At 37.0% G+C, this 23,176-nt stretch overlaps 2 protein-coding genes across 2 annotated transcripts; one reads left to right on the top strand and one right to left on the bottom strand.

The window, feature by feature from the left end:
- Positions 1 to 3,351: 3,351 nt before the first annotated feature.
- Positions 3,352 to 5,694, bottom strand: PCOAH_00007290 (SICA antigen; the record flags this gene model as incomplete). Its single annotated transcript, XM_020057539.1, has 2 exons — positions 3,352 to 3,954; positions 4,192 to 5,694. The coding sequence occupies 2 exons, from the start codon at positions 5,692 to 5,694 to the stop codon at positions 3,352 to 3,354; spliced, it is 2,106 nt and encodes a 701-aa protein (XP_019913328.1).
- Positions 5,695 to 20,512: 14,818 nt separating this feature from the next.
- PCOAH_00007280 (SICA antigen) lies at positions 20,513 to 22,055 on the top strand (the record flags this gene model as incomplete). The annotated part of the gene is made up of 3 exons (XM_020057538.1): positions 20,513 to 20,599; positions 20,780 to 21,724; positions 21,825 to 22,055. 3 exons carry the CDS (start codon positions 20,513 to 20,515, stop codon positions 22,053 to 22,055), a joined length of 1,263 nt encoding a protein of 420 aa, XP_019913207.1.
- Positions 22,056 to 23,176: the final 1,121 nt, after the last annotated feature.

The raw sequence follows: 23,176 nt of genomic DNA, 5'->3' as shown, positions 1-23,176 counted from the left end.
TCAATTCTATATACCCTTTAGGACAATCCTTTAGATAAATTGCCCTCAAAGGAGATGTATGATGAATTAAAAAATGGCAGAACATGTCACTCAGGGACGGAGTGGCAGATTAAGTACACACAAGTGAAAACAGGAGTGGAGGGACTGTTGAAAGGATGCACAAACATTCTTGATAATGAAGCCAGTAAAATTCTAGAAAACTATTGTGACGCATGTATAGGGGAAAACAAAAGAAAGAGAGGCCCCTACTACGAACCGTGCTATTTGTTCTATTATTGGTTATTTAATGAAATAAAGGGGAAATTAAATAATGGCCAGAAAATTTACGATATGATGGATAAAATTTACGAACAACTGAAGCCTTTCCATTGTAGGAATGAGTGCACTAATATATATCGTCCTACCAGTGATACCCTCTTTAACGAAAGTAGAAAACTGTTAGATTTCGGTTATAACTATGACTCTCTACAACTGCGAGAGCGGCCGGCAAAAAATGGAAACCTTTGTTGGAGACAATATAACGATCACTTCCAGGCTGCTAAAACAGCATATGAAAATATGGATACTCTCTGTGATAATGATAAAAATTGTAAGACATTTAGGAGTACATATGACACATACTTTAAAAATGAAAAACCGAAAGAATTACCATGTAACAAAGAGAGTGAAACTGAAACGATAGTAGTTCCACAAGAAGCAGATGATTCTCCAGGCGACGACGACGAAGATGAGGAGGAGGAGCGGGGTGAAACGCAAATCGTTGTCAATCCTAAGGGTCCCCTGTCGTCCCCTGATGGGCGCCATGGGGACCTTAAGGTGGACAAACAATTTTCAAGGCAATCGTTAGATGGTCAATTATCAGGAGAGGATGAAGGAAGTGCATCAATGTTCCCAGCAAATAGTGCTTTGTCAGGGAATAGCACCACCCCAATTGGTACAGTTGTGTCTTCTGCACTCGCCGTGCTGGGAACGGCATTCATTACTTTATTCCTTTACAGAGTAAATGCAGTTACAGTAGAAATATGAGTAGGAGCATTTATTAATATTTTTCCTTGTACTTAAGAATGAGAAATAGAAAATAAGGTGCTCCCCTTACATGTACTTCATACCCTATTTTTTTTTTCTTTTCCTTTCCGAACATCCCATTTTAGTATACCCCATTATTCCATCGGAAAAATATTACCTCCAGAAGAAGAGGTAAAAGAGGACGAGGTTCCACTAGACGTCAGCACTTCGACGTATTAAGAGAATATGCTCCAAGGGAATATTTAACATCATACTATGATGTGCAATATACAACAACAAGAAATACTAGTACACAACAATGGCAAGAACAATCGCACGAATCACAAGAAAATTGGCAAGAATCGCAAGAAAAATCGCAAGAAAAATCGCAAGAATCATGGCAAGAACAATGGGAAGAATCGCAAGAACAATGGCAAGAATCACAAGAACAATGGCAACGAAGGCAAGAAAGAAGGAAACGGAGGCAACGAAGGAAAGAACAAAGGAAACGGAGGCAACAATGGCAAGAGCAGAACCAACAACAGCAAGAACAAAGGCAACGGAGGCGAAGAAACAAGAGAGGGAGGTATATAGCTTACCATCGTATGGAACGTGGTATGTAATGTTCCCCTTCTATTTATTATGGGCAGCATATAATGTCTTCAAAATAATAAATAACGTACAATATTTCTACAAATTACAAAAAGTATACAATACGCCTCCCCCAAAGTATAGTAACTTACAGTTTTAAGTACATTACCACAGTAACCATAGAAAATAAAAGAAGGAGAATTATGGTTCAGGGTTAAGGATTTCACTCTTAGGGTTAAAGGCTTGAGGTATAAGACCTAAAGTATAAAGGTGTTAGAATGAAAGAGTTAAGGGTGTTAGAATGAAGGGTTAAGGGTGTTAGAAGGAAGGTTGTTAGTGGTAGTTGAATGAAGGGTGTATGGATATTAGAATAAAAGGGCTTTTATTGTTGAAGGAAGGTGGTATTAGGGGTCGTAGAATGGAGGGGTGTTAGGGATGATCGAGTTAAGGGTGTTAAGTGTATTAAAATAAGTGTTTAGGGGTATTAGAATGATGTGTTCAGAGTTGTAGAATGATGCTGTTAGGGGTGGTGGTAGGTGGAAGGAAGGTTGTTAGGTCGGTGTTAGGTTGGAAGGAAGGTTGTGTTAGGGGTGGTTGGTGGAAGGAAGGGATGTTAGGATGGTGGTGGGATTGAAGGTTGTTGGGTTGTTAGGGGTGGATGGTAGATGGAACATTTTTAGGGGTGGAAGGTGGAAGGAAGGTTGTTAGGTCGGTGGTAGGTGGAAGGAAGGTTGTTAGGTGTGGTGGTAGGTGGGTTGTTAGCGGGTTGATTGAAGGAAGGTTGTTAGGGGTGGTAGGGTGGAAGGGTTAAGTGTGTAGGGGAGAGTATTTCTAGGCTAATGACCCATAATATGGCCTGCTACTTAGGCATCCCAGTGGGGCCGGGGGACACTCGAAGGGTGTATAAAAAAAAAAAATAAAAAAAAATAGAAGAAAATTACATACAGAAAATTACAAGAAATGATTAATATTATAAGATAGGAAGGAAAAATTAGGAACAAGCACAAATATTATAAGAAATTATGTATAGCACTTAATAAGGGAAAGTAAAATATTGTTATGATATTTCACGTCCATAGGTATGTCTCTTTTATTCTTCAAATATGTTGTAATGAATGATCTAAATATACAATTTCCTTTATCACACACACAAACATTTTTTGTCTTCCCCTTTCACATACATTCCTCAAAAACAACACCATTGTTGCCAAGGATTAGCATTCCACACACAATAAAATGTGGGTGTGGGTCTCACTACCGTGTAAGTATAGAATATGAACACCTTTAAAGATGAAATTTATAATGGAAAAATTTAAAAAGGTTCAGTTCATGAAAAGTTACGAAAGAAAAAAAAAAAAAAAAAAAAAAAAAAAGGAGAAAGAATAATAAAAGCCAGGGAGGCAAAAATTAAAGGGCATAGAATAGGCAGGAAGACGCAAACCTTCGCGAACCCTCTCGCACAAGTTTGAAACGCACTTTTTCAAATGTCTATAATTAGAACTTTAAAAGGAGAAGGAAAGAGAAAATTATTATGTTAAGATTAAAAAAATTATTAAGGTAAAAAAAATTATGAAAGTAAAAAACTATAACAAAAAAAAATTTAACATATTGGACCTTCAATAAAAAAAATTATCCCAACATGTCCGTGAACTCAGAAAATTTTTCTTTTCTCACATATATTGTTTACACATCAGCGTAAACAATTTAATACAATACCAAAAAAAACAAAAAAAAAAGAAAAATATTTACTACACCCTAAAACCCGGAATCTGATCTTGGAACCTGTTCCACAGAAATTTCTTCCCTAGGAAGAAAGTCTTCCTCCCTAAACCCGGAATTTGAACCTTGAACTTGTTCCTTAGGAATACCTTCCTTTGGAACAAAATCTTCCTCCCTAAACACAGAATCTGAACCCTGAACCTGATCCTTAGGAACACATTCCTTAGGAACAAAGCCTTCCTCCCTAAACTCGCAATCTGAACTTGAAACCTGTTCCTCAGCAACACCTTCCGTAGGAACAAAGTCTTTCTCCCTAAAACCGGAACCCATAAACTCTTGAACCAAAATTTCAAAAAAGCCTTCTTTCGTCGAATGAAGGTCTTCCTTTTGACATTCGTCTAAGACTTCTAAATGAATATCAATAATAGTGCGACGAACAACGCCCTGTTTTTTTGACCTCTTCGTTCTCCCCGTTGGAAGAGATCTTGGTTGTCTGCGTTCCTTTACTAAGGTATATTCATGTGGACCGTCATCCTGGTCGTCCACATGATCAGGAAGTTGTTCTTCTAGGGGGGGAGGACCACGTCCTTGATAAGCTCTTCTGTAACGTTTTCTTCCTTTACCAAAAAAGGCAAAGTACTGCAAAAAAAAAAAAAAAAAGAGGAAAAATGTTTCTTTAATAGGGGTGTGAGATGTTTTGTTCACACGCAACAGTAATTACTACTTCAAAACCCTAAAATGCGAAATCCTACAAACACACCCCTAAAATGAGAAATGCCAAAACCCCGCACTGATTCATTCACCTTTTTTCTTTTTCCTTATTTTCTTTTTTTCCTTTTTTTTTTTTTTTTTTTTTATGTATAATATTTTTCTTACCTTCCAGAGGAGATAAGTCATAGCAGACATACCAATGAAGACGGGAATGGTAGGAAGGTATGGGGTAAGGAGTTCAGGAAGGTTGTCAATCTTGCTAACAAGTGGAACAGCGATAGGGATGCTTTGGGCTTTCTTTGTTGGTAATTCTGGAACTCTTAAACCTTTATCTTGGACGTCAGTTAAAGTGCCGTCTAATGTTATTCTATGTACTACGGGTTCTAAGGGTATTAAAGGTGTTGTTTTCCCTGCTCCCTGGGATGATGTATCCTTACTTGTTGTTCCTATTGTGTTCGATGGCACTAATGCTTGGTCCTGTTCCTCATTTCCACCTGCTGTGGGTTCCTCCCTGCCATCTGGAGTAAGTTGTGGAGTAGTTGAAGTGGGTTTCACGGCATGAGAGGAGGCCGGATCCCTCAGATTGACGCTATCCTTGGGTTCCTGTGTTGGAGTGACCGCAGTAGTTCCGGAATTTGTTAAGGTGCCAGGGGGCTCTTCCACAACAATACCCTTTAAGGCTGTCAAATCTGGTTCACCGGGAAGTTCAACCCTACCACCTGTTACCTGGAACTCCCCTTGTTTACCGTTCCAAGAAACAGCAACAGAACCCGTATCATAGTCATCTGGAGTCTTACTGGGAGACTTTTTACGATCTTCCGATTGATCATCATTCTTCAATTGAGGACCTTCACCCTCGTTAACAGGAGGAAGGACGGGGGGTGCCGGTGGTGGAGGAGGTGGTGGTGGTTGTTGTCCTCCTGGATCTTCTGGATTTGCTGGTCGTGCTGGTTGCGGAGGTGGGGGTGGATGTTGTTGTTCAGGTTGTGCCTGTTTATTACTTTCTTCTATGGCTTCTTGCAGGGCATCATGTAAAAGCTCTAGTTCTGCTTCCTGTTCCTTTTTTAATTCTTCCTCCATTTTTTCAATATCACTTTGCAACTCCCTTAGTTTTTGATCACTACTCACTGCTGCATCAGCCACACTTCCATCGTTACGCGCACGCGCTGAAACCACTGGGGCATTATGTCGAGTCCTCATTGTACCATGATCAGTGCACCACCTGTGTTTGGTTACAATGCCCACTCTATTATGAATAACACCCTCATGCAACAATTTCCATATTCCAGGTAACATGTCCGTGCCTTCTCTATAAAGGCCAGCATATTTTGTATAATCACACGGTACAAGGTTCTTATCCTGGAAGAGATTTTCCTTCACTTGGTCCACTCCATTAAAAGCATGTTCCATTATTTTCCATGGAGCACAGAGGTACCGCATATACTCCATCCACACTTTTAACAAGCTGCATAGTGGAATGCCCTTTACTTCCCTCTTACATGTTCCCCCTCCTCCTTGGTTTCTATATTGATTTCCCGGAGCTGTAATTAAAAGTATATTCCTTATCATAATTTTACAGAAGTCTTCATACTTACTCATGCCAGTGTCAAGGTTATCATCCAAATTTTCACATAGGGCGATTAGGGTTTTCCATTCGCTGTAATTCATTTTGTCATCTTCAGACACATTGTTTGAGAATGCCGTGAACCATTCCCCAATAGTGACTGTATTTGGACATTAAGGTGTACATGCACATAATGTATACCTTCTTAATATTTTTTGAATGATTTCCCTTCTTACATAGGGAAGCAAAAACGCACAAATTATTTATGTGGGCTCCCACTAAATATATTAAACAGTACAACAGGCTCGCTTACGTTCTTCGTCGTCACTGAGTCCATTAGGATTGGTGTTACTTTTGGGACATTTGTATTTAGCTTCCTTTATTTTTTTTTCTCGAAGTTCTATTCTTTCTTTTGTTTTTTTCACTACATTTTCTAACACTTTCTTTGGTAACTTCGTGTCTTTCTCTATTAAGTCCTGCAATTCATTCGGATCCCCCGATCCTAATAATTTAACAATATTTTCCTTATTTACTACTGGATCCGCACTCTTTCTTTTACTTGATGCAATCCCCGTACAATTTTCCCCTTCTTTCTTTATTTTTTGTATTCCTCCTCCCTCGCTCGTCCCATCCTTTATCCAGTTATCTATTTCCTCCCAGAATAATTTATTCCCTAATCCTAAACTTTCAAAATCCATGCTATCACATTTCTCATGTTCCTCTTCAACTCGCTTCAGTTTCAAAGTTCCCTTTACTGCCTCTTCCACAATTGGAGCCACTCCTTCCATATGACAATGTGTCAGAAACATTTTTGTTATAGTTATTTTTCCTAATATACACCTTAACATTGACATGAACTCCCAATCATCCTGATCCTTGATGTCCGTCCTCCTTATCCAGTGCCATCCTCCTTCCCTTTTCGGTCTCTCTACGAGTCCGTCAATCCAATATATTATTTTTATTAGAATTTTACATAATTCCTTTCCCTTGTTCTTAGTATTTGTGTCCATGCTGCTCCCCTTGCCATATTCACTGCACAAGGTGTTTATTTCATGGGCATCTAACCTAATATTTGTGAGCATGTCTCTCATTACCTTCTCAATATCCTTCCATATCTGGTCCTACAATAATGAATTAAAATAATATACTGATATATATATATGTATATAATACCGCCTTCTCCCCATCTATATTTTACTTGTGCATGTGCATTGTATTTTAGTACATGTATTGGTACCCCCATGTAAATTATTCTAATTACATTATGACCAGTTGTTCCTCTTCGATTTATCCATCCACCCAACAATTCAAGGAAATACTTTCCTGACGCGCTTCTTGCCTTCTTTGCTTCCTGTAGTTGTTGTTGCACTTGTTGGACCTGTGTTGTTGTTAACCCAGCACTCTTCTCTTCCTCACTACAATTCTTCTTCGCTCCCTTATTTATTAATGCCATAACTTCGCTCTTATTCTTTATAGCATCAAGAATAGTTCGTAACATCGGTCTCCCCCTTACATTCATCTGTTCCAACACTTCCATATAATCGCATTCCTTACACTTCTTCTCTGTAGGGACACCCGTGTTCAGTGTTTCGCTCAATTTCTTCATTGTACCGAATGCATTCCATATAACACTCCTCTTATCACAATGATCAAATATATACAAAGCTGACCACGCTTTCATCATTGCACAGTGAACATACCTTTTCATTTCTTCGTCCACGTTCTTCCCGTCGCATGGACCTTTACCCATTCCTTCTACTTTTAGCAAATTTTTCAAGATGAATGTGCATACTTTCTTTTCGTCATCTGTTAGCCTTTTCTCCCCTATTTGAAGGTCAGCACACCATCCTTCAGCAATTTCCTCATTATCATCCTTTTCATTCATTTTTCCAAGGAATTCTTTCACCCATGCGTCTATTGCCCAATATAACTTCGTCTGTAAATGGACAATAATGCATTCATATATACTCCTTCTATGCTGTATATTTATTATTCAAATAGAAGAATAACATCACCCCATACAATGATATATTCACACTGTACATATAGCTCATATTACACTGTATTACCTCTTTGGCGCCGTCTCCCTTCCCTTTATACTTAGCCTGCCCCAACCACCTCTGTTTCAATGGGCCAAATACTTTATCTTTATCTTCACCCTTGGACGGAGCCATTTTTCTACCACTACTTATTCTCTGCGTTATTTACTAATTAGAAATAATACCACATTGGATATTACATGCAACACATTTTCCTTCCTGATCTATAATATCAATTTGTGACTGTATCATCCGAGCACACAGAATTCCCTTCCTTCATTTCCTTCTTTTTCCTTTTTCCTTTCCCTTTTCTTTTCTTTATTCATCTTTACAAAGCAACATTATTGCTATGCATATATTATATATATGTATATATGTATTCCTTTCTGTCATCATGAAGCATGTTATTCTATTCCTTCATTCATATTGTTGTATGCAATTTTACAGTTAAGCTTAAAGCAATATTTTTTCCGTCCAAGAAAGTGCCTTCTATATGAACTCATTCCAAATTAGTCTAAAATAAATTGTTCACATTGAGTTCCTAAGGGAAAAAATGGACCCTCCATATTATTAGCATACATACATTACCTTAATGTGAAGAACAGAAGGAAAGGAGTTACCAAATTCCCTCTTTTTTTGCTTCAATTTTCTTTTTTTTTTTTTTTTTTTCTTTTCTGCTCCTTTTCTCCTTTTTGCAAAAAAGAAGTGAGCAAATTCTACCCTCTTCGTATGCACAATATTCCTTAAAAAAAAAAAAAAAGGAACAACATTCCCCCTTACCTCTTATACAGAGCATTCTTATTGCAGAACAAAAACCACCTTTCCTCCTTTTTATATGCTCTGTATTTGCTTTAAAAAAAAAAAAAAAAAAAAAACAAGAAGAATTAAAAACCCTTTTTTCCTTCCTATTCTTCCTTAATTTTTTTTCTTCCTCAAGAAAAAATTGAGCAATGATTTCTTTCCCTCTTACTACATAAACTGCATTCTTCCTGAAGAAGAAAGGAGGAAAGTGAGGAATTATCCACATTCCCTCCTTTCTTCTTCTCCACTCTAATTTTTCATTCCTTAATTTTTTTTTTTTCTTCTTTTTTTTTTTCTTTTTATTCCTTTTTATTCCTTTTTTTTTCCTTTTTTTCCATTTTTTTTTTTTTTTTTTTTTTTTTTGTATGCACGTTTTAGGTGTATATCCCTCCCCAAAACATCTAAACACCAGGATACATATTGTTCTTATACCTTAAAATCTTAACGATAAATGCGAAATCCTATACATACACACCCTTAACAAGGGAAATCCTACAAACATACCTCAACATGCGAAATCCTACACACTCATCCCTAAAATGTGAAATACTACAAACACACCCCTAAAATGCGAAATCCACCTACACTGAACCCTAAACTCTGAACGCTGAAAATTAAACGCGGAACCCTAAAGCCCGAACACACAAAACGTGAATCCTAAACCCTAAACCCTGAAACCCTAAACCCTGAAACCCTAAACCCTAAATCCTCAATTCTAAACCCTAGACTCGGAAACATAAAAATTCAACCCTAAAACCCTAAAGCCTAAACCCTGAACCCAAAACCTTGAATCCTTAAACTAAATCCTGAACCCAAAACCGTGAACCCGAAATCTTCGACGCAGAAACCTGAAACCTAAACCCTAAACCATAAGCCCTGAGCCCCAAAAGCTGAACGCAGAAGCCCTAGCCTCCTAAGAGATGAAACCTTGAATTATAAATCCCCAACGCTAAAACCAAAATCCTAGAACTGGAAACTAAAACATTGAACACTAAAACCCTAAACCCTAAAACCTAAATCTAAACCCTAAACCCTAAACCCTGAACCTAAACCCTAAAACCTGAACCCTTAACCCTGAACCCATAAACCATAAATCCTAACACTTGAACCCTTAACCTAACCCCTAAATACGAACTCCTAGACCCCTAAACATTTAATCCGATGCCTATACAATAAACCCTGAACCCTAAAACCTGAACACTAAACGCTAAACCATCAACTATAAACCCTGAACCCTAAACGCTAAACACTGAAATCCAAAAGCCTGAACCCTAAACACTGAAATCCAAAACCCTAAACCCTGAACCAATGAACCCAGAAAACTAAACTCTCTGTCTAAGCTCGAATAGTTATGCATTAGACTTTCCAATTATGAAATTGTAAAGTAATGATTAACCTTATAGGGCCAATTACAATCTTTTAATTCGTTTAATTCCATTAATTTCCTGAATTTTTTAATAGTGTAAAACAGGGGGAGGAGGTAAAAGGGGGTGTACATTATTATGTTAAGAATAATATGTACTACAAATAAGGTAACTGAGATAATGTAATGTAAATTCTGTATATTTCAGTTCCTATGGGTGTACTTAGGAAAAAAGGGGAAAGATAGAAATTGTTATTACTTACCCATTATGAGTGAAGAAAAAGAAAGATATACTGGTAAAAGCATTTTTATACTTATATATAAATTTCCCTATTTTAAATTGAAATGTACGCAATTCCTTATACTATTTTTATTCCTCTCTTCATTTTATAAATGGACAGTCCTTTTACTATATGTGAATAAATGTACACACATGCCGTAAGGAGGAAGGAAATACTCTCTATGTAAAATGTAAACAATGTGTATCATTATTTTTTAAGAATCCTTTAAATGAAGGGGGAAGCACTACTTAATGATAGCTACGAACATTTTTCTTAAAGGAAATTCCGATCCTATATATATAATAACTGTAAGTTGTACAAATAATAATATAATGTTAAGATTAACAATGTGCAATTCAATAATATTATGAGTTTATAGAAAATATAAGGAGGACATAGCTCTTCCGTTCCTTTCTTCCTTTATTTCGCTATTCGAGAAAGGTTGCTTATAGCTCATTCTTATTATGTGTAATGATTTTGATGAATGTATGTGTTATCGTTCCTTGGAAGATTGTAGAATATATGCTCCTGGGAAAAAAAAATAAAAACTTCTACATTTCTCCATATTCATAATCCATATCGAACATATGAAATTCCCATATATATATTCTGAAATTATGAGCACACAAGGGAGAACACGTTTTAAAGGAACTCCATTATATACGAAGTATATGTACATATACAAATAAAGGAAAGGATGGTGAATCAAGTAAGAGCTTATTATTCCTTATTCAAGGGGTTTAGTTTAGTATTATATGTACGCTGTATTCTATACATAGTACACTGGAAATGAGAGAATATATATAAAACGTATATTTATATACTTTACTATTTATTAATTATGTTCATAGGAATGCAGTGAGGATGACTTACCCTCCAGAAGAGTATATAAAGCATTTGAACATAATGGCAAACAGCAATGTGACAATAGCAACTCCCTGGAAGGTGAAATATGGGATATTCTCGAAAATGAAGTAAAAAGCCAATGGAGGTATGGCCAAACTTATCCAATGGAAATTGCGAATGCATGGTGCCTCCTATCTAAGGTGGGAACAAAGAAGGAACAATCAACTTGTTCAATAATATGTGACTTCTTTTATTTCTGGTTGGGAAGTATACTACACGGAAAATTGAAACAATCTCTTCCACTGAAGGATGCTATTCAAAAAATTTTCAACAAATTGGAAGGATCCAACAAAATGTGTACGCAAAGTAGTGCACACATTAATATGGACACAGAACTCTTCGATCAGAAGAAAATAGTATTCGATTATTATTATGACTACAAAACTATAATAAGGGAAGTGAGGAGTGCTGGATCCAATAACTCCTCCTGTATTCAAAAGTATAAGAAATATCTGGAATGAGCTGATGGAAAAGGTGGAGCTAAACAAGCTTATGGAAGAGTGGAAGCAAGCTGTCCCGCTAATGGGGGTAATGATAACTTCTGTACCAACTTCTGGAATAAGAAGTTCAAACAAAGTGGTAACAGCAAAATTCTCAATCCCTCAGACTTGAAGTCTAAATCCGAGTCTGGGGAGGATCTTCCTTCAGACGGGGAAGATGAGGAAGGGGAGAATCTCCTTTCCTGTTTGGAACAGCTGTCTGCAGCAACTACAGCAGTTGCTGCATCATCAGAACCAACGTCAACACTTCAATCATCACCACTACCACAACAGGGTGGAAGTGCCGTGGCACCTGCTATATCTGGTGGCCTATTAGCTGCAGTAGGACTTCCTGCATTGGCTTACTTTTTTTACAAGGTAAGTAAATCTATACCACATTCGACACTACCCACCTAACAACCCACCTACCACCCTACCACCTAACAACCCACCTACCACCTAATAATCTTCCTACCACCTAATAATCTTCCTACCACCTAATAATCTTCCTACCACCTAATAACCTTCCTACCACCTAATAACCTTCCTACCACCTAATAACCTTCCTACCACCTAATAACCTTCCTACCACCTAATAACCTTCCTACCACCTAAAAACCTTCCTTCTAACACCCTTACACCTTAGCAACTTTACGGTTTTAGTCACTTCACAGTTTCGCAAACTGTACATTCTCACGGAGCGACACCCCTCGACGTCGCACAACCTCGCAATTTGGAGCACTTTTCAAATGTCCATAATTAGAACTTAAAGAGGGAAAATTATTAAGATTAAAAAAGTTACAAAAATAAAAATTTATAGCAAAAAAAAAAAAATTTAATAAACATATTTTGGATCTTCAGTAAAAGAAATTTCCCAACAGGTCCGTGAACTGAGAAAATTTTTTTCGCTTATGTTAATTACACATAAGCATAAAAACCTTAGTACAAAAAAAATAAAAAAAAAAGAAGCAAACGAAAGTTTACCAAAAAAGTAACTTTAAAAAAAAAAAAAAAAAAAAAAAAAGAATGGTAATGTAAACATATTAGCACATTGTGTATGTCCCTTAATAAGGGGAAGTGGAATATGGTTATCATACTATTTTTCCATTTATTCATATACAACCGTCCTGCTTTTTCAAAATTTTTTTAATAGATGATCCAAATAAACCTCCGTACCACAAAGATTCTCTTCCCGTTCACATTCCTCAAACACTAACCAAGCATAGATCATTAGTGCGGGCCGCAGTTTTCTGCTAAAAAGGGGCGAAATTGCAACCTTATGTAAATACAACGGGAGCATATAAATAATAGCATAGTGCACTGTATAATCATCTATTATTCAATAATTTAATGGATGGGAGAAGAATTATATGAGGAATTCAATTTGTCCTTTTCTATTCTGCCGTTACAACATATTCGTTTCTATTATCCATTTAGTTACATATACATATAACAATTTTGGATGCATATGTATATACCACATATTACTCATTGCTTAAAAAAATTTGAACAATGTGCCACTTTTGGGGAAGTAAGGAATCCTGCTATTCGCCCACATATATAATCATGGAACGAATAATATCATCATAGAGAGGGGGTATGAAAAAAATTTTCCATACCCGCATGCTTATTCCTATGCAGAATTATGTATGAATGAATAAATTATTCTTCACATAGAAGATATCAGTATTATAGGAGTAGTACCACCACTGCAGAAGGGAAAAAATGGCGCCAGACGTAAGAAGAAAAGAACACGGAAGGAGGGAAAATTGTCCTCTTCTCTTCTCTGCGCTTACAGTTCAAAACGGAATGTGTGCACATATAACAGAATGAAAGTAGCCCCTTTAAAAAAGAACAGAAAAAGAAGAAGAGGGCGCATAGGAACATCCATTTATACATACATTTCACTTTCTTTCCCTGCTCCATTCTTTCTTCCTTTCCTGTTACCAATTCTATATACTTTCAGGACGGTTCTTCGAGTAATTTGCAATCAAAGAAGATATATTATGAATTCGAAAGAGACAAAGAATGTCTCTCAGGGATGGAGGGGCCGAGGAACTTCATTGATGTGGAAGCAGGAGTGAAAGAACCGTTGGATACATACACAAAGATTCGTGATGGGAACTTCGCGAATAAAATTCTGCAGAACTATTGTGACGCATGTAAGGGGAAAAACACAAATGTGTCGGGCCCCTACTACGAACCGTGCTATTTGTTCTATTATTGGTTAGGTGATAAAATAAGTAAGGAGAAATTGAATACGGGCCAGGGCCTTTACGATATTGTGAATAAAATTTACAATAAACTGAAGGATTTTCCATGTAATAATAAGTGCAGTGAGATATACCTTGCTACCAGCGACATCCTCCTTGACGGAAGTAAAAAAATATTCGAGTTCGGTTATAACTATGAATCTTTAAAAGGGTGGTCAGCAGGTAGGGAAAAGCCCTGTTGGCCAGAATATGACGCACAGTGGAAGATTGCTAAAACAGCATATGAAAGTATGGATACTAACTGTGATGCTGATACAGCTTGTAAGACATTTAAGAAAAAACATGAGACCTATTTTACAAACAGCGGAGGGAAGGAGCAATTAACAGAACCACCACAATTAAAATGTAATTTAGCAGACGAAAAAAAGTCCCCAGTAAAAGCAGAGGACGCACTTGAATCTTCAGAGGAGAAGGACGACTCTGACGAAGACTTTCCGGAGGACGACGTCGAGGACGAGGACTTCCTTAACGACGACGACGAGCAGGTAAGAAGCAGTGGAGGGTGTTGGTTTCCTTCCTTTCTTCCTTCATTGCCTTATATGCATTTTTATCTGTTCGAACATTCCTTTAAAAACTAACATACAATGTGCATGGAAGCACTGTATGTATAACACTATTATATTATCTATTTTAAATATATATATACATTGTGGTCAATTACTTTTATAGGAGGATCCATCCTTGAGTCAATTACCCTCAAGAATAATATATGATAGATTAAACAGTAGCGTAAAGTGTTCTGAGAAAATTACTAACCAGGAAGACATAGAGAGAATATTAAAGGAGGGTGGTGTGCAGGATGAAACAGTTATTAATCAGATTATAAACACACTATGTTATGTAAGTAATGAAAAGAAAATGAAAACAGATAAGGAGGATGATTGGAAATTTTTCTATTATTGGTTGGGAGATAAATTATACAGAACTATGAAGGACACAGAATTCAAAGGAACTATGGACAAATGTGAAAAAAAGGTGTTTCAGGATCGACAGGAGGATAGTTGTGAATTTATAATTACCCCACATAAAAGAAGAGTATTCAAAGTATTGAAAGAATTGTTTGATTTTTACAAAGACAAAGAATTTATGCAGACAGCTTTAGGGATTGGTCAGGAGGATTGTTCTAACGCTTATTATAGGTACCTACTGAAAGCACAAGTAGCCCATGAATATATGAACACAAAGTGTTCAGGGGGAAAAAAGAATAGATGGTGTAGGAAATTTCAAAGAATGTATGGAAAATGTGCGAATGGACAAAACGGGACAGATATGGAATGTAGGGTGGCAAGTAAACCGGAACAATCATGTAAAGACTGGTCCAAACTTGAAGCAAGTGCATTCCTTACCCCAGAAGGGATCTCCCCGGGAAACAACACCACGAACACTATTACTGCTGTTGCCTCTTCTGCACTGGCCGTGCTGGGAACGGCATTTATCACTATCTTCCTTTACAGAGTAAATGCACTTACAGTAGAAATATGAGTAGGAGCATTTATTAATATTTTCCTTGTACTTAAGAATGAGAAATAGAAAATAAGGTGCTCCCTTTACATGTACTTCATACCCTATTTTTTTCTTTTCCTTTCCGAACATCCCATTTTAGTACACTCCGTTATTCTCCTGGAAAAATAATTCCTCCAGAAGAAGAGGTAAAAGAGGACGAGGTTCCACTAGACGTCACCACTTTGATGTATTAAGAGAATATGCTCCAAGGGAATATTTAACATCATACTATGATGTGCAATATACAACAACAAGAAATACTAGTACAGAACAATGGCAAGAGCAATCGCAAGAATCATGGCAAGAATCGCAAGAACAATGGCAAGAATCACAAGAACAATGGCAACGAAGGCAAGAACGAAGGAAACGGAGGCAACGAAGGCAAGAACAAAGGAAACGGAGGCAACAAAGGCAAGAGCAGAACCAACAACAGCAAGAACAAAGGCAACGGAGGCGAAGAAACAAGAGAGGGAGGAATATAGCTTACCATCGTATGGAACATCATATGTAATGTTCCCCTTCTATTTATCATAGGCAGCATGTAATGTCTTCAAAATAATAAATATCGTACAATGTTCCTTTAAATTAAAAATAGTATACAATACGCCTCCCCCAAAGTATAGTAACTTACAGTTTTAAGTACAATACCACAGTAACCATAGAAAATAAAAGAAGGAGAATTATGGTTCAGGGTTAAGGATTTCACTCTTAGGGTTAAAGGTTTGAAATGTAGGATGTAAAGTTTAAAGGTGTGAGAGTGAAGGGTGTAAGGGTATTAGAACGAAGGGTTACGGGTAGTAGAATGAAGGGTTAGGGGTGGTTGGTGGAAGGAAGGTTGTGTTAGTGATGGTAGGTGGAAAGGAAAGTTGTGTTAGGGGTCGTAGGTTGGAAGGAAGGTTGTTAGGTGTTAGATCGTAGGTAGGTTGTGTTAGGTGGTAGGTGGGTTGTTAGGGGTAGAAGGTGGAAGGAAGGTTGTTAGGTGTGGTGGTAGGTGGGTTGTTAGCGGGTTGTTTGAAGGAAGGTTGTTAGGGGTGGTAGGGTTAAGTGTGTAGGGGAGAGTATTTCTAGGCTAATGCCCCATAATATGGCCTGCTACTTAGGCATCCCAGGGGGGGGAAAATACACCCGAAGGATGTGTTAAAAAAAAAAAAAAAAAAAAAGGAGAAGAAAAGAAAGAAAAAAAAAGGGAGGAAAGGAGAATTAATTTTAGGAAAATGGAGCCACATGTAAGCTTAACAGTACAACATGAGTTGAAAGAGGGAAGGATGTAGCTCCCATAATGGAATGTACGCGTCACACATATAAATTGAAATATTCAGGTTTTACACATAAGGATGGAAAGAAGAATGCACAGGTAGATAAATGAAAGGAATTTGTATGTGCACTAAAAGGGAAAGGGAAGATTAGATAATATGATATACACACCTTAGGTTTGAATAAGTTCATTTGTAATGTACTCATCTAAAAATGGAGGAAAGGGAAAAATTATTATTGTTGAATGATCATAAATGGAAAGAGAAGAATATGTGTATTGCAGCATTATATTCTTATACTGAATTGTGCATAATTCCGTAATATATAATGAAACAGAAAATAATAAAGGGGAGAAGAGGAGGGGAGTAGAGCTCGTTCTTTATTTTTTTTTTACTTTGTTACCTCCTGTGTGTGTTCATTGCCATTTTTACATTTAAATATGCACATGATGATTTCAATGCATGTGGCATGTGTATCGTGATTGTTTGAAATGTTGAACATTGTGTATTGTGAGGGGAAGGGAAGAATAATAATTCAATACCTACACATTTCATAATCATCATAAATCCATTAGAACTGGGATATGTATTTCCAAACTACATGAACACTTCTTTAACATAAATTAAATTATATATACGAAGGATATACACATCTTAACAATGGTAAAAAGGGAATAATACAACTCATTCATTTCCACTATTTGGAAAAAAATGTATATACAGAAAGTAGTATATATGTGTGTACACACATATATATATGTTCTACGTGTGTATCATATAATAATAGGAGGAACATATATGGATATGTATGGATATATACGCACACATATTTCAATTATATTTTCTTAGGGGACGGAAGATAGTGTTACATTACCCTCAAAGGAAATATATGCGGAGTTCGACGGGGGAATAAGAGGTTGTACATTCCGAGGGAGGAACCAGGAGAAACGTAGTAATTTGGAACACGGTGTGAAAGAATCATTAGGGAGGTACAATATTAAGGATAAGGACTGGATCAATAAAATTGTACAGAATTACTGTTATGCGTGTGAGGGGAAGGGCGGGAGGGGGAAGTGGTTGTATACTTTGTCCGATGATGACCGATGTTATTTTTTTTATTACTGGTTGGGAGATAAATTAGGAACGAATTTCTCAATGATTATGACGGAAATTTATGGGAAGTTGAAGGAATTCGACTTTACATGTAAGTATAATAATATATACCCTAATATTTTTAAGGATCGTTTCGAACAGGCCAAAATACTACATGACTACTACTATAACTTTCATAAATTAAAGGAGAACGAGGAATGTTATACATATTGCACTGGGGAAAAGTGCACCCGCTCCTACGACACAGCCAAATCAACATATGAGAAAGTAAGTAAAGAATGCAGTCAAACTGGAAATGATAAATATTGTGAGAATTTTAACAGCAGGGAAGGGAATAGGGGGGAATATGAGAAACCCGAGCCATTGAACTGTCCTTCTGTAGCACCAAAACCACAGGTTTGTTCCCTTATTCCTAATATATAAGTACTATGAAGATAATACTTCATGTGTAATATAATAAAGCCATAGGAACGACATGGAAAGCATTTACTTATATATATTTTGATTTCCTCCTGTTACCAATTCTATATATTTTTTTAGGGGAAGGGAGATTCAATTACATTGCCTTCACAGACAATATATGCTAATTTTGGGAAGGGCCAAACGTGCCCCAGGGATGTCTGTGCACAAGGTGATAAGGAAGGAATAGTGGGAAGTGTGAAATGGGTATTACAGCAGTACACAAAGGTTCCTGATAATGAAGCCAATAAAATTGTAAAGAACTACTGTTACGCAAGCACAAAGGACAAGACCGACTCCAATAGTAAATGGTGTCATTTTTTTTATTATTGGTTAGGTGACAGAATAAAGGAAGAAGTTAAGACAGGGAGCTCTATCTCAATGTTTATGAATGCAATTTATGAGGCACTGCAGAAATTCAGTACTACATGTAAGTGTACTAAGGTATACTCTCATATTAGGGAAAACAGGTTCCCACAGGCTAAAATACTATTTGATTGGTACTATAACTATACGACTATATTGAGGGAAGCGAAGTGTAGTGAATATTGCAAGGGGGGAAAATGGAAAGAGTCCTTCACGGAAGCTGAATCAACATATACACAGGTAGAGGGAAATTGCAGAACCACTGACGGTGAATCATATTGCACCAAATTCAACAGCGGAAAGTTGAATGCGGGGACGGAATATGCCCAACCGAAGGAACTAACATGCCCCAAACCACCTGAAGCACATGTATCTTTATCACTGGCGATGGATGAATCAGGTAAGCACAGTATAACTACCTTAAAAAAAAGTAACTATTCCAGGTAAAGTACCTCCTTAAAGGAGTTACTGCCTTTACATCCCTCTTCCTCCACCCCCCCCTCTCTCTTAAAATGGATACTCTTTACCCAACCTAAATTCTTCCATCTGCTAGAAGTTACTGCCTTTACACCCCTTCCTTCTTACTCACTTTATAGGTGCGGAAGGTTCACCAGGTCCAAAGGGTGAAGCAGGTAACAAATATGTATAATCCAAAAATATTATTACGGAAGAAAAAGATGGAACATAATACAGGGGACTATAGACCCGTGCACACACCACCGTTGTTTCCAGTGCTTCAGATTCCACATAACTAATTCCTTCCTTCATTTCACTTGTAAGCAGCTGGAGAGGGTCCCGGGGAAAGTGAAACAGGTGATATTCCTCCCAGTGACTCCCACGGGATTGGGCATGAAAAAGCGGGTTTGGGTTCACAAGTTCCTACAGAAACAAAGAAACTTGAAGAGAATGAATCTCTTACTTCTTCCAGTAGTAGTTCTTCCTCCTCTTCTAGCAGTAGTAGTAGTTCTTCTTCAACTGGCCATGTTCAGGAACTTGTGGATAGTGATTCAGCAGGCACAACCTTTACAAGCCCCATCATTCCTTCCGCTGTTGGTGGTGCAGCAGCAATAGGATTACCAGCAGTTGCACTATTTCTATATAAGGTAAATATTACCTCCTTGTATAGATAATGTTATTTATTCATATTAATTTTTATTTGGAACAAATATAAAATAAGCTACAATATATATGTGCAGCACACATATTTTTATGTTTTTCGCCCTCCCACCTTAAACCACCCTTCGTCTTCCCTTTTTTCCTTCCATTTTATTAGTATACCAATTTATTCTCTGGAATAGGTGGAACCCTCTTTGGAGGTGGGAAGAGCAGCAGAAAAAAAAAAAGGTCCATCGAACGTAGATTGAATATGCAAAATGATGATTCCTCAGCATACAACTCAACAACGCTAGATTCAACATCAAATTCCGACTTAACAGCAAGTGTAACGGACCCATCTGAATATTCTGTCCCATATGTTAGATAATTTCTTTCTTTTAAAAAAGAAGAAAGAAAAAGAAAGGAAAAAAAAAAAAAATAACATTAGAAGAAAAGAAAAAGGAAAAAGTAGGATATTTAAAAAAAGAAAAAAAAAAGAAAAAAAAAAAAAAAAAAAAAAAAGAATAAAGTGTATATAAAGAAATAGAGGAAAAAAGAATAAAAGGAAAAAAAAAAAAGGAAAGGAAGGTTTAAGGAAAGAAAAAAAAAAGGTTTTAAAGAAAAAAGGAAAAAGGTTCTTTCCTTCCTTTCTTCTTTTCTTTAAAAAGAATGCAATTGTATAAGGAAGTGGAAGAATGGATAAGGAATCTTTTCTTGGAAAAGGAAAAAGGAAAAAAGGGAATTGAGAAAAAAAAGAAGGATGGGTAACTCCCTTTTTTCTTTTCTCTTTACAGAATGCAGTATGTACATAGGAAAGGAATGGAAGGAAAGGAAGATTGTACGTTCCCTTGAGCAGAACAGAACAAAACAATGTTCTATGAACATTGGGTCTTTCGAACAATAATAGTAATAATAGCATAAATGTACAGGGAGAAATATGGCGCCCACAGGATCAGCAGGTGGCGGACAACCGGCGGGAGGGGAAAAGAAAATGACTGCAGGACAATTTTATTTCCTAAGTAACGAAATAACACGATGGGTAATGGAGAAGGGTATGAACGATGTGGAGAAAATTGGGGTAAGTAAACTTTATATATATCGAAAAAGGAAAAAGAAAGGAGAAGGGAATATGAAGGTGGAAGGAACATGTATTATATATATATACACACATACATATATATATACATATATATACCGATATGTATATATTATATATATATATGTGTTTCTGTGGTAATTTTTTTTTTTTTTTTTCCAGGAAAAAATAAAGAAGGATCTGAAGAAAACATTTGAAAATTTGCTCAGTAGGTTGGGGAGACAGGAATCCGGGGAAATATATAACCTCTGTTATAATAACGTAAAGTGGTCTGGGAACCCTATGCAGGAGCTGGATATGCAGACACTATGTCAAGGGATCATGGAAATAAGATATTTTATGAATGGAATAAAAACAAAAAGGAAGAGTGGATCATGGAATGATGACGTAACTATTGAGAAGATTCCTGATGATGAAGCTTACAGACGTTGTTTAGTAGGAATGATAAGTATGTTAGAATTTTATAAAGAACACTGTAGACTGGAATTTGTTATAAAAGCAATAGAAGCGGGAATGAAAGAGAAGTTAGAGGGGCATAAGAATAAAGGGGCAATATTGGATAGGTGTAAAGGAGTAGACATCACCGGTTTAATTTTGGGAAAAACGGCCGTTGCGGATGAAATTAAAAAGTGGGCACAGGTAGAAAAAAACAAGAGGGAAAGCGGAATTAGAAGAGTAGGACATGTAAAAAGGGTAAGTGAAGGTTATTGCGAGAATGAGCAATCTCAAGGGAAACTGGAAGAAACAGTGAATAAAAACTTGGAAATTATGACATCGCTCTTAGGAATAGAGAATAGAAATAAATTGAAAGTACTAACAGATAATGATAATAAGTACACCTTATCGCAAGGCGAATTGGAAACAGCACTTGAACCAGCCACAAATGGGAGTAAAAACATAGACGATGTAATACAGAATTTAAAGAAGGAAATTCAACAAAAAATACAGAGAACTGATCCACCATCACCGCTACCTAGAGCCTCTCCCAATGGTGGAGGAATTGGTGCCGCCCTAGCTGCTGCTCTGTCTGTTCCTGGGACAGCCATTCCTGTTGTTGCAGGAGTCATAGCATTACCAGCATTTTTATCCGCTTTCTTTCTTTACAAGGTAAGAACACAAACACCAACACCGCAGTGATTATCACTGTAGTGACCACCACACCTAACAACACCACCTTTTCATTTTTTTTTTTTTGTATAAATCACAGATCTTCTTCTTTAAGAAGCATAACCTTTATGGAGGAAGAAGGAAAAAAAGATCAACTTTTAGACATGAATTGAATTCATTATGGGACAACGAAGACTCTTCCATAGAATATTCAAGATCCAACTTAATGGAAAGTGTAATAGGAACCGACAGTGCAACAGAATATTCAGGATCTAACCTAACGGAATATCTGTCAGAATATTCTATTCCATATACATCATCCTCAATATGATCATCGTCCAGATGATGATAGAAGCTGTACTTTCTATAGGGAAGGAAGGAAGTTTGTTAAGGGTGGGTGGAAAGGTCTTACGGGGTACAAGGAAGGAAGGTTGTATGGAGTGGAAGGAGGAAGGGAAGGTTGTGTTAGGGGTGTTAGAATGAAGGTTTAAGGGTGTGGGGGTAGGGTCTTTATAGGTTAATGTCCCATAATATGGCCTGTTAGTCACTCCAGGGGGGGTGTACACCCGAAGGGTGTATTAGGAATAAATTAGAAAAGGAAAGGAAAGGAAAAAGAAAAAAAAGAAAAGAAAAGAAAAGAAAAGAAAAGAAAAGGATAAGAGGTAAAAAGAAAATGAATGAAGGGGCAGGAAGGAAAAAGCTAAAATGTATTAAGCGCGGTATAAAATGAAGCATTGGATAGGTTCATCACAGTTGGAAGGAAAATAAATTCCTTTTAATTTTTTGAAAATATGCTGCATAATAACGTCGTTGGTGCCCTTCTTTCATACATTTTTTTTTTTTTTTCGTGAGCACGTAATGCGTACATCCATCATCATTGACGTTCCGCAAAAAGGATATATTTTAAAAAAGGAAAAATGCGAAACGCCAAATGCACGCTTAAAAAAAGCGGTACATAATAAATTTTTTTTGTTGTTTTTTTTGTATGCATATTTTGTATGTAACTTTTCGTGCAGAGTGAGGTCTGACGAATGGAAGTGAAAATAGAGCTGTCCCAATTTTGTGTCGTTTGGCCCAGCCACATGTCCGTTGAGGCGAACACCCCAAGTTGTGACGTGCTCCATTGATAAAGCGCAGTCGGATCATATACACGACACTGCGATAGCATCTCTGCCATTTGGGGGAAAATCCTCTTCTGTGTCATATACATGGAGGGACAAGCGAAAAAGAAGTCCCATCCTTGAAAACAAAAAGGGACGTAAATGGGATTGCTGATTTGTACTTCAACGTATGCTATATAAAGGAGCACATGATGCACTCCTCAAGGGGAGACGCAAAAAAGGAGTTCCTCTACAGCCGAATTGGCCATACAGAAATGATCGATTAAATCAACTTTTTTTTTTTTTTTTTTTTTTGCCCATTTAACCAAATTGCAAAATTGTACCATTCCAC

The sequence above is a fragment of the Plasmodium coatneyi genome, chromosome 4 (genome assembly GCF_001680005.1).
Source record: "Plasmodium coatneyi strain Hackeri chromosome 4, complete sequence".
Classification (NCBI taxonomy): domain Eukaryota; phylum Apicomplexa; class Aconoidasida; order Haemosporida; family Plasmodiidae; genus Plasmodium; species Plasmodium coatneyi.
The sequence above is the reverse complement of the archived record's forward strand: the minus strand, read 5'-3'. Positions and strand labels throughout refer to the sequence as shown.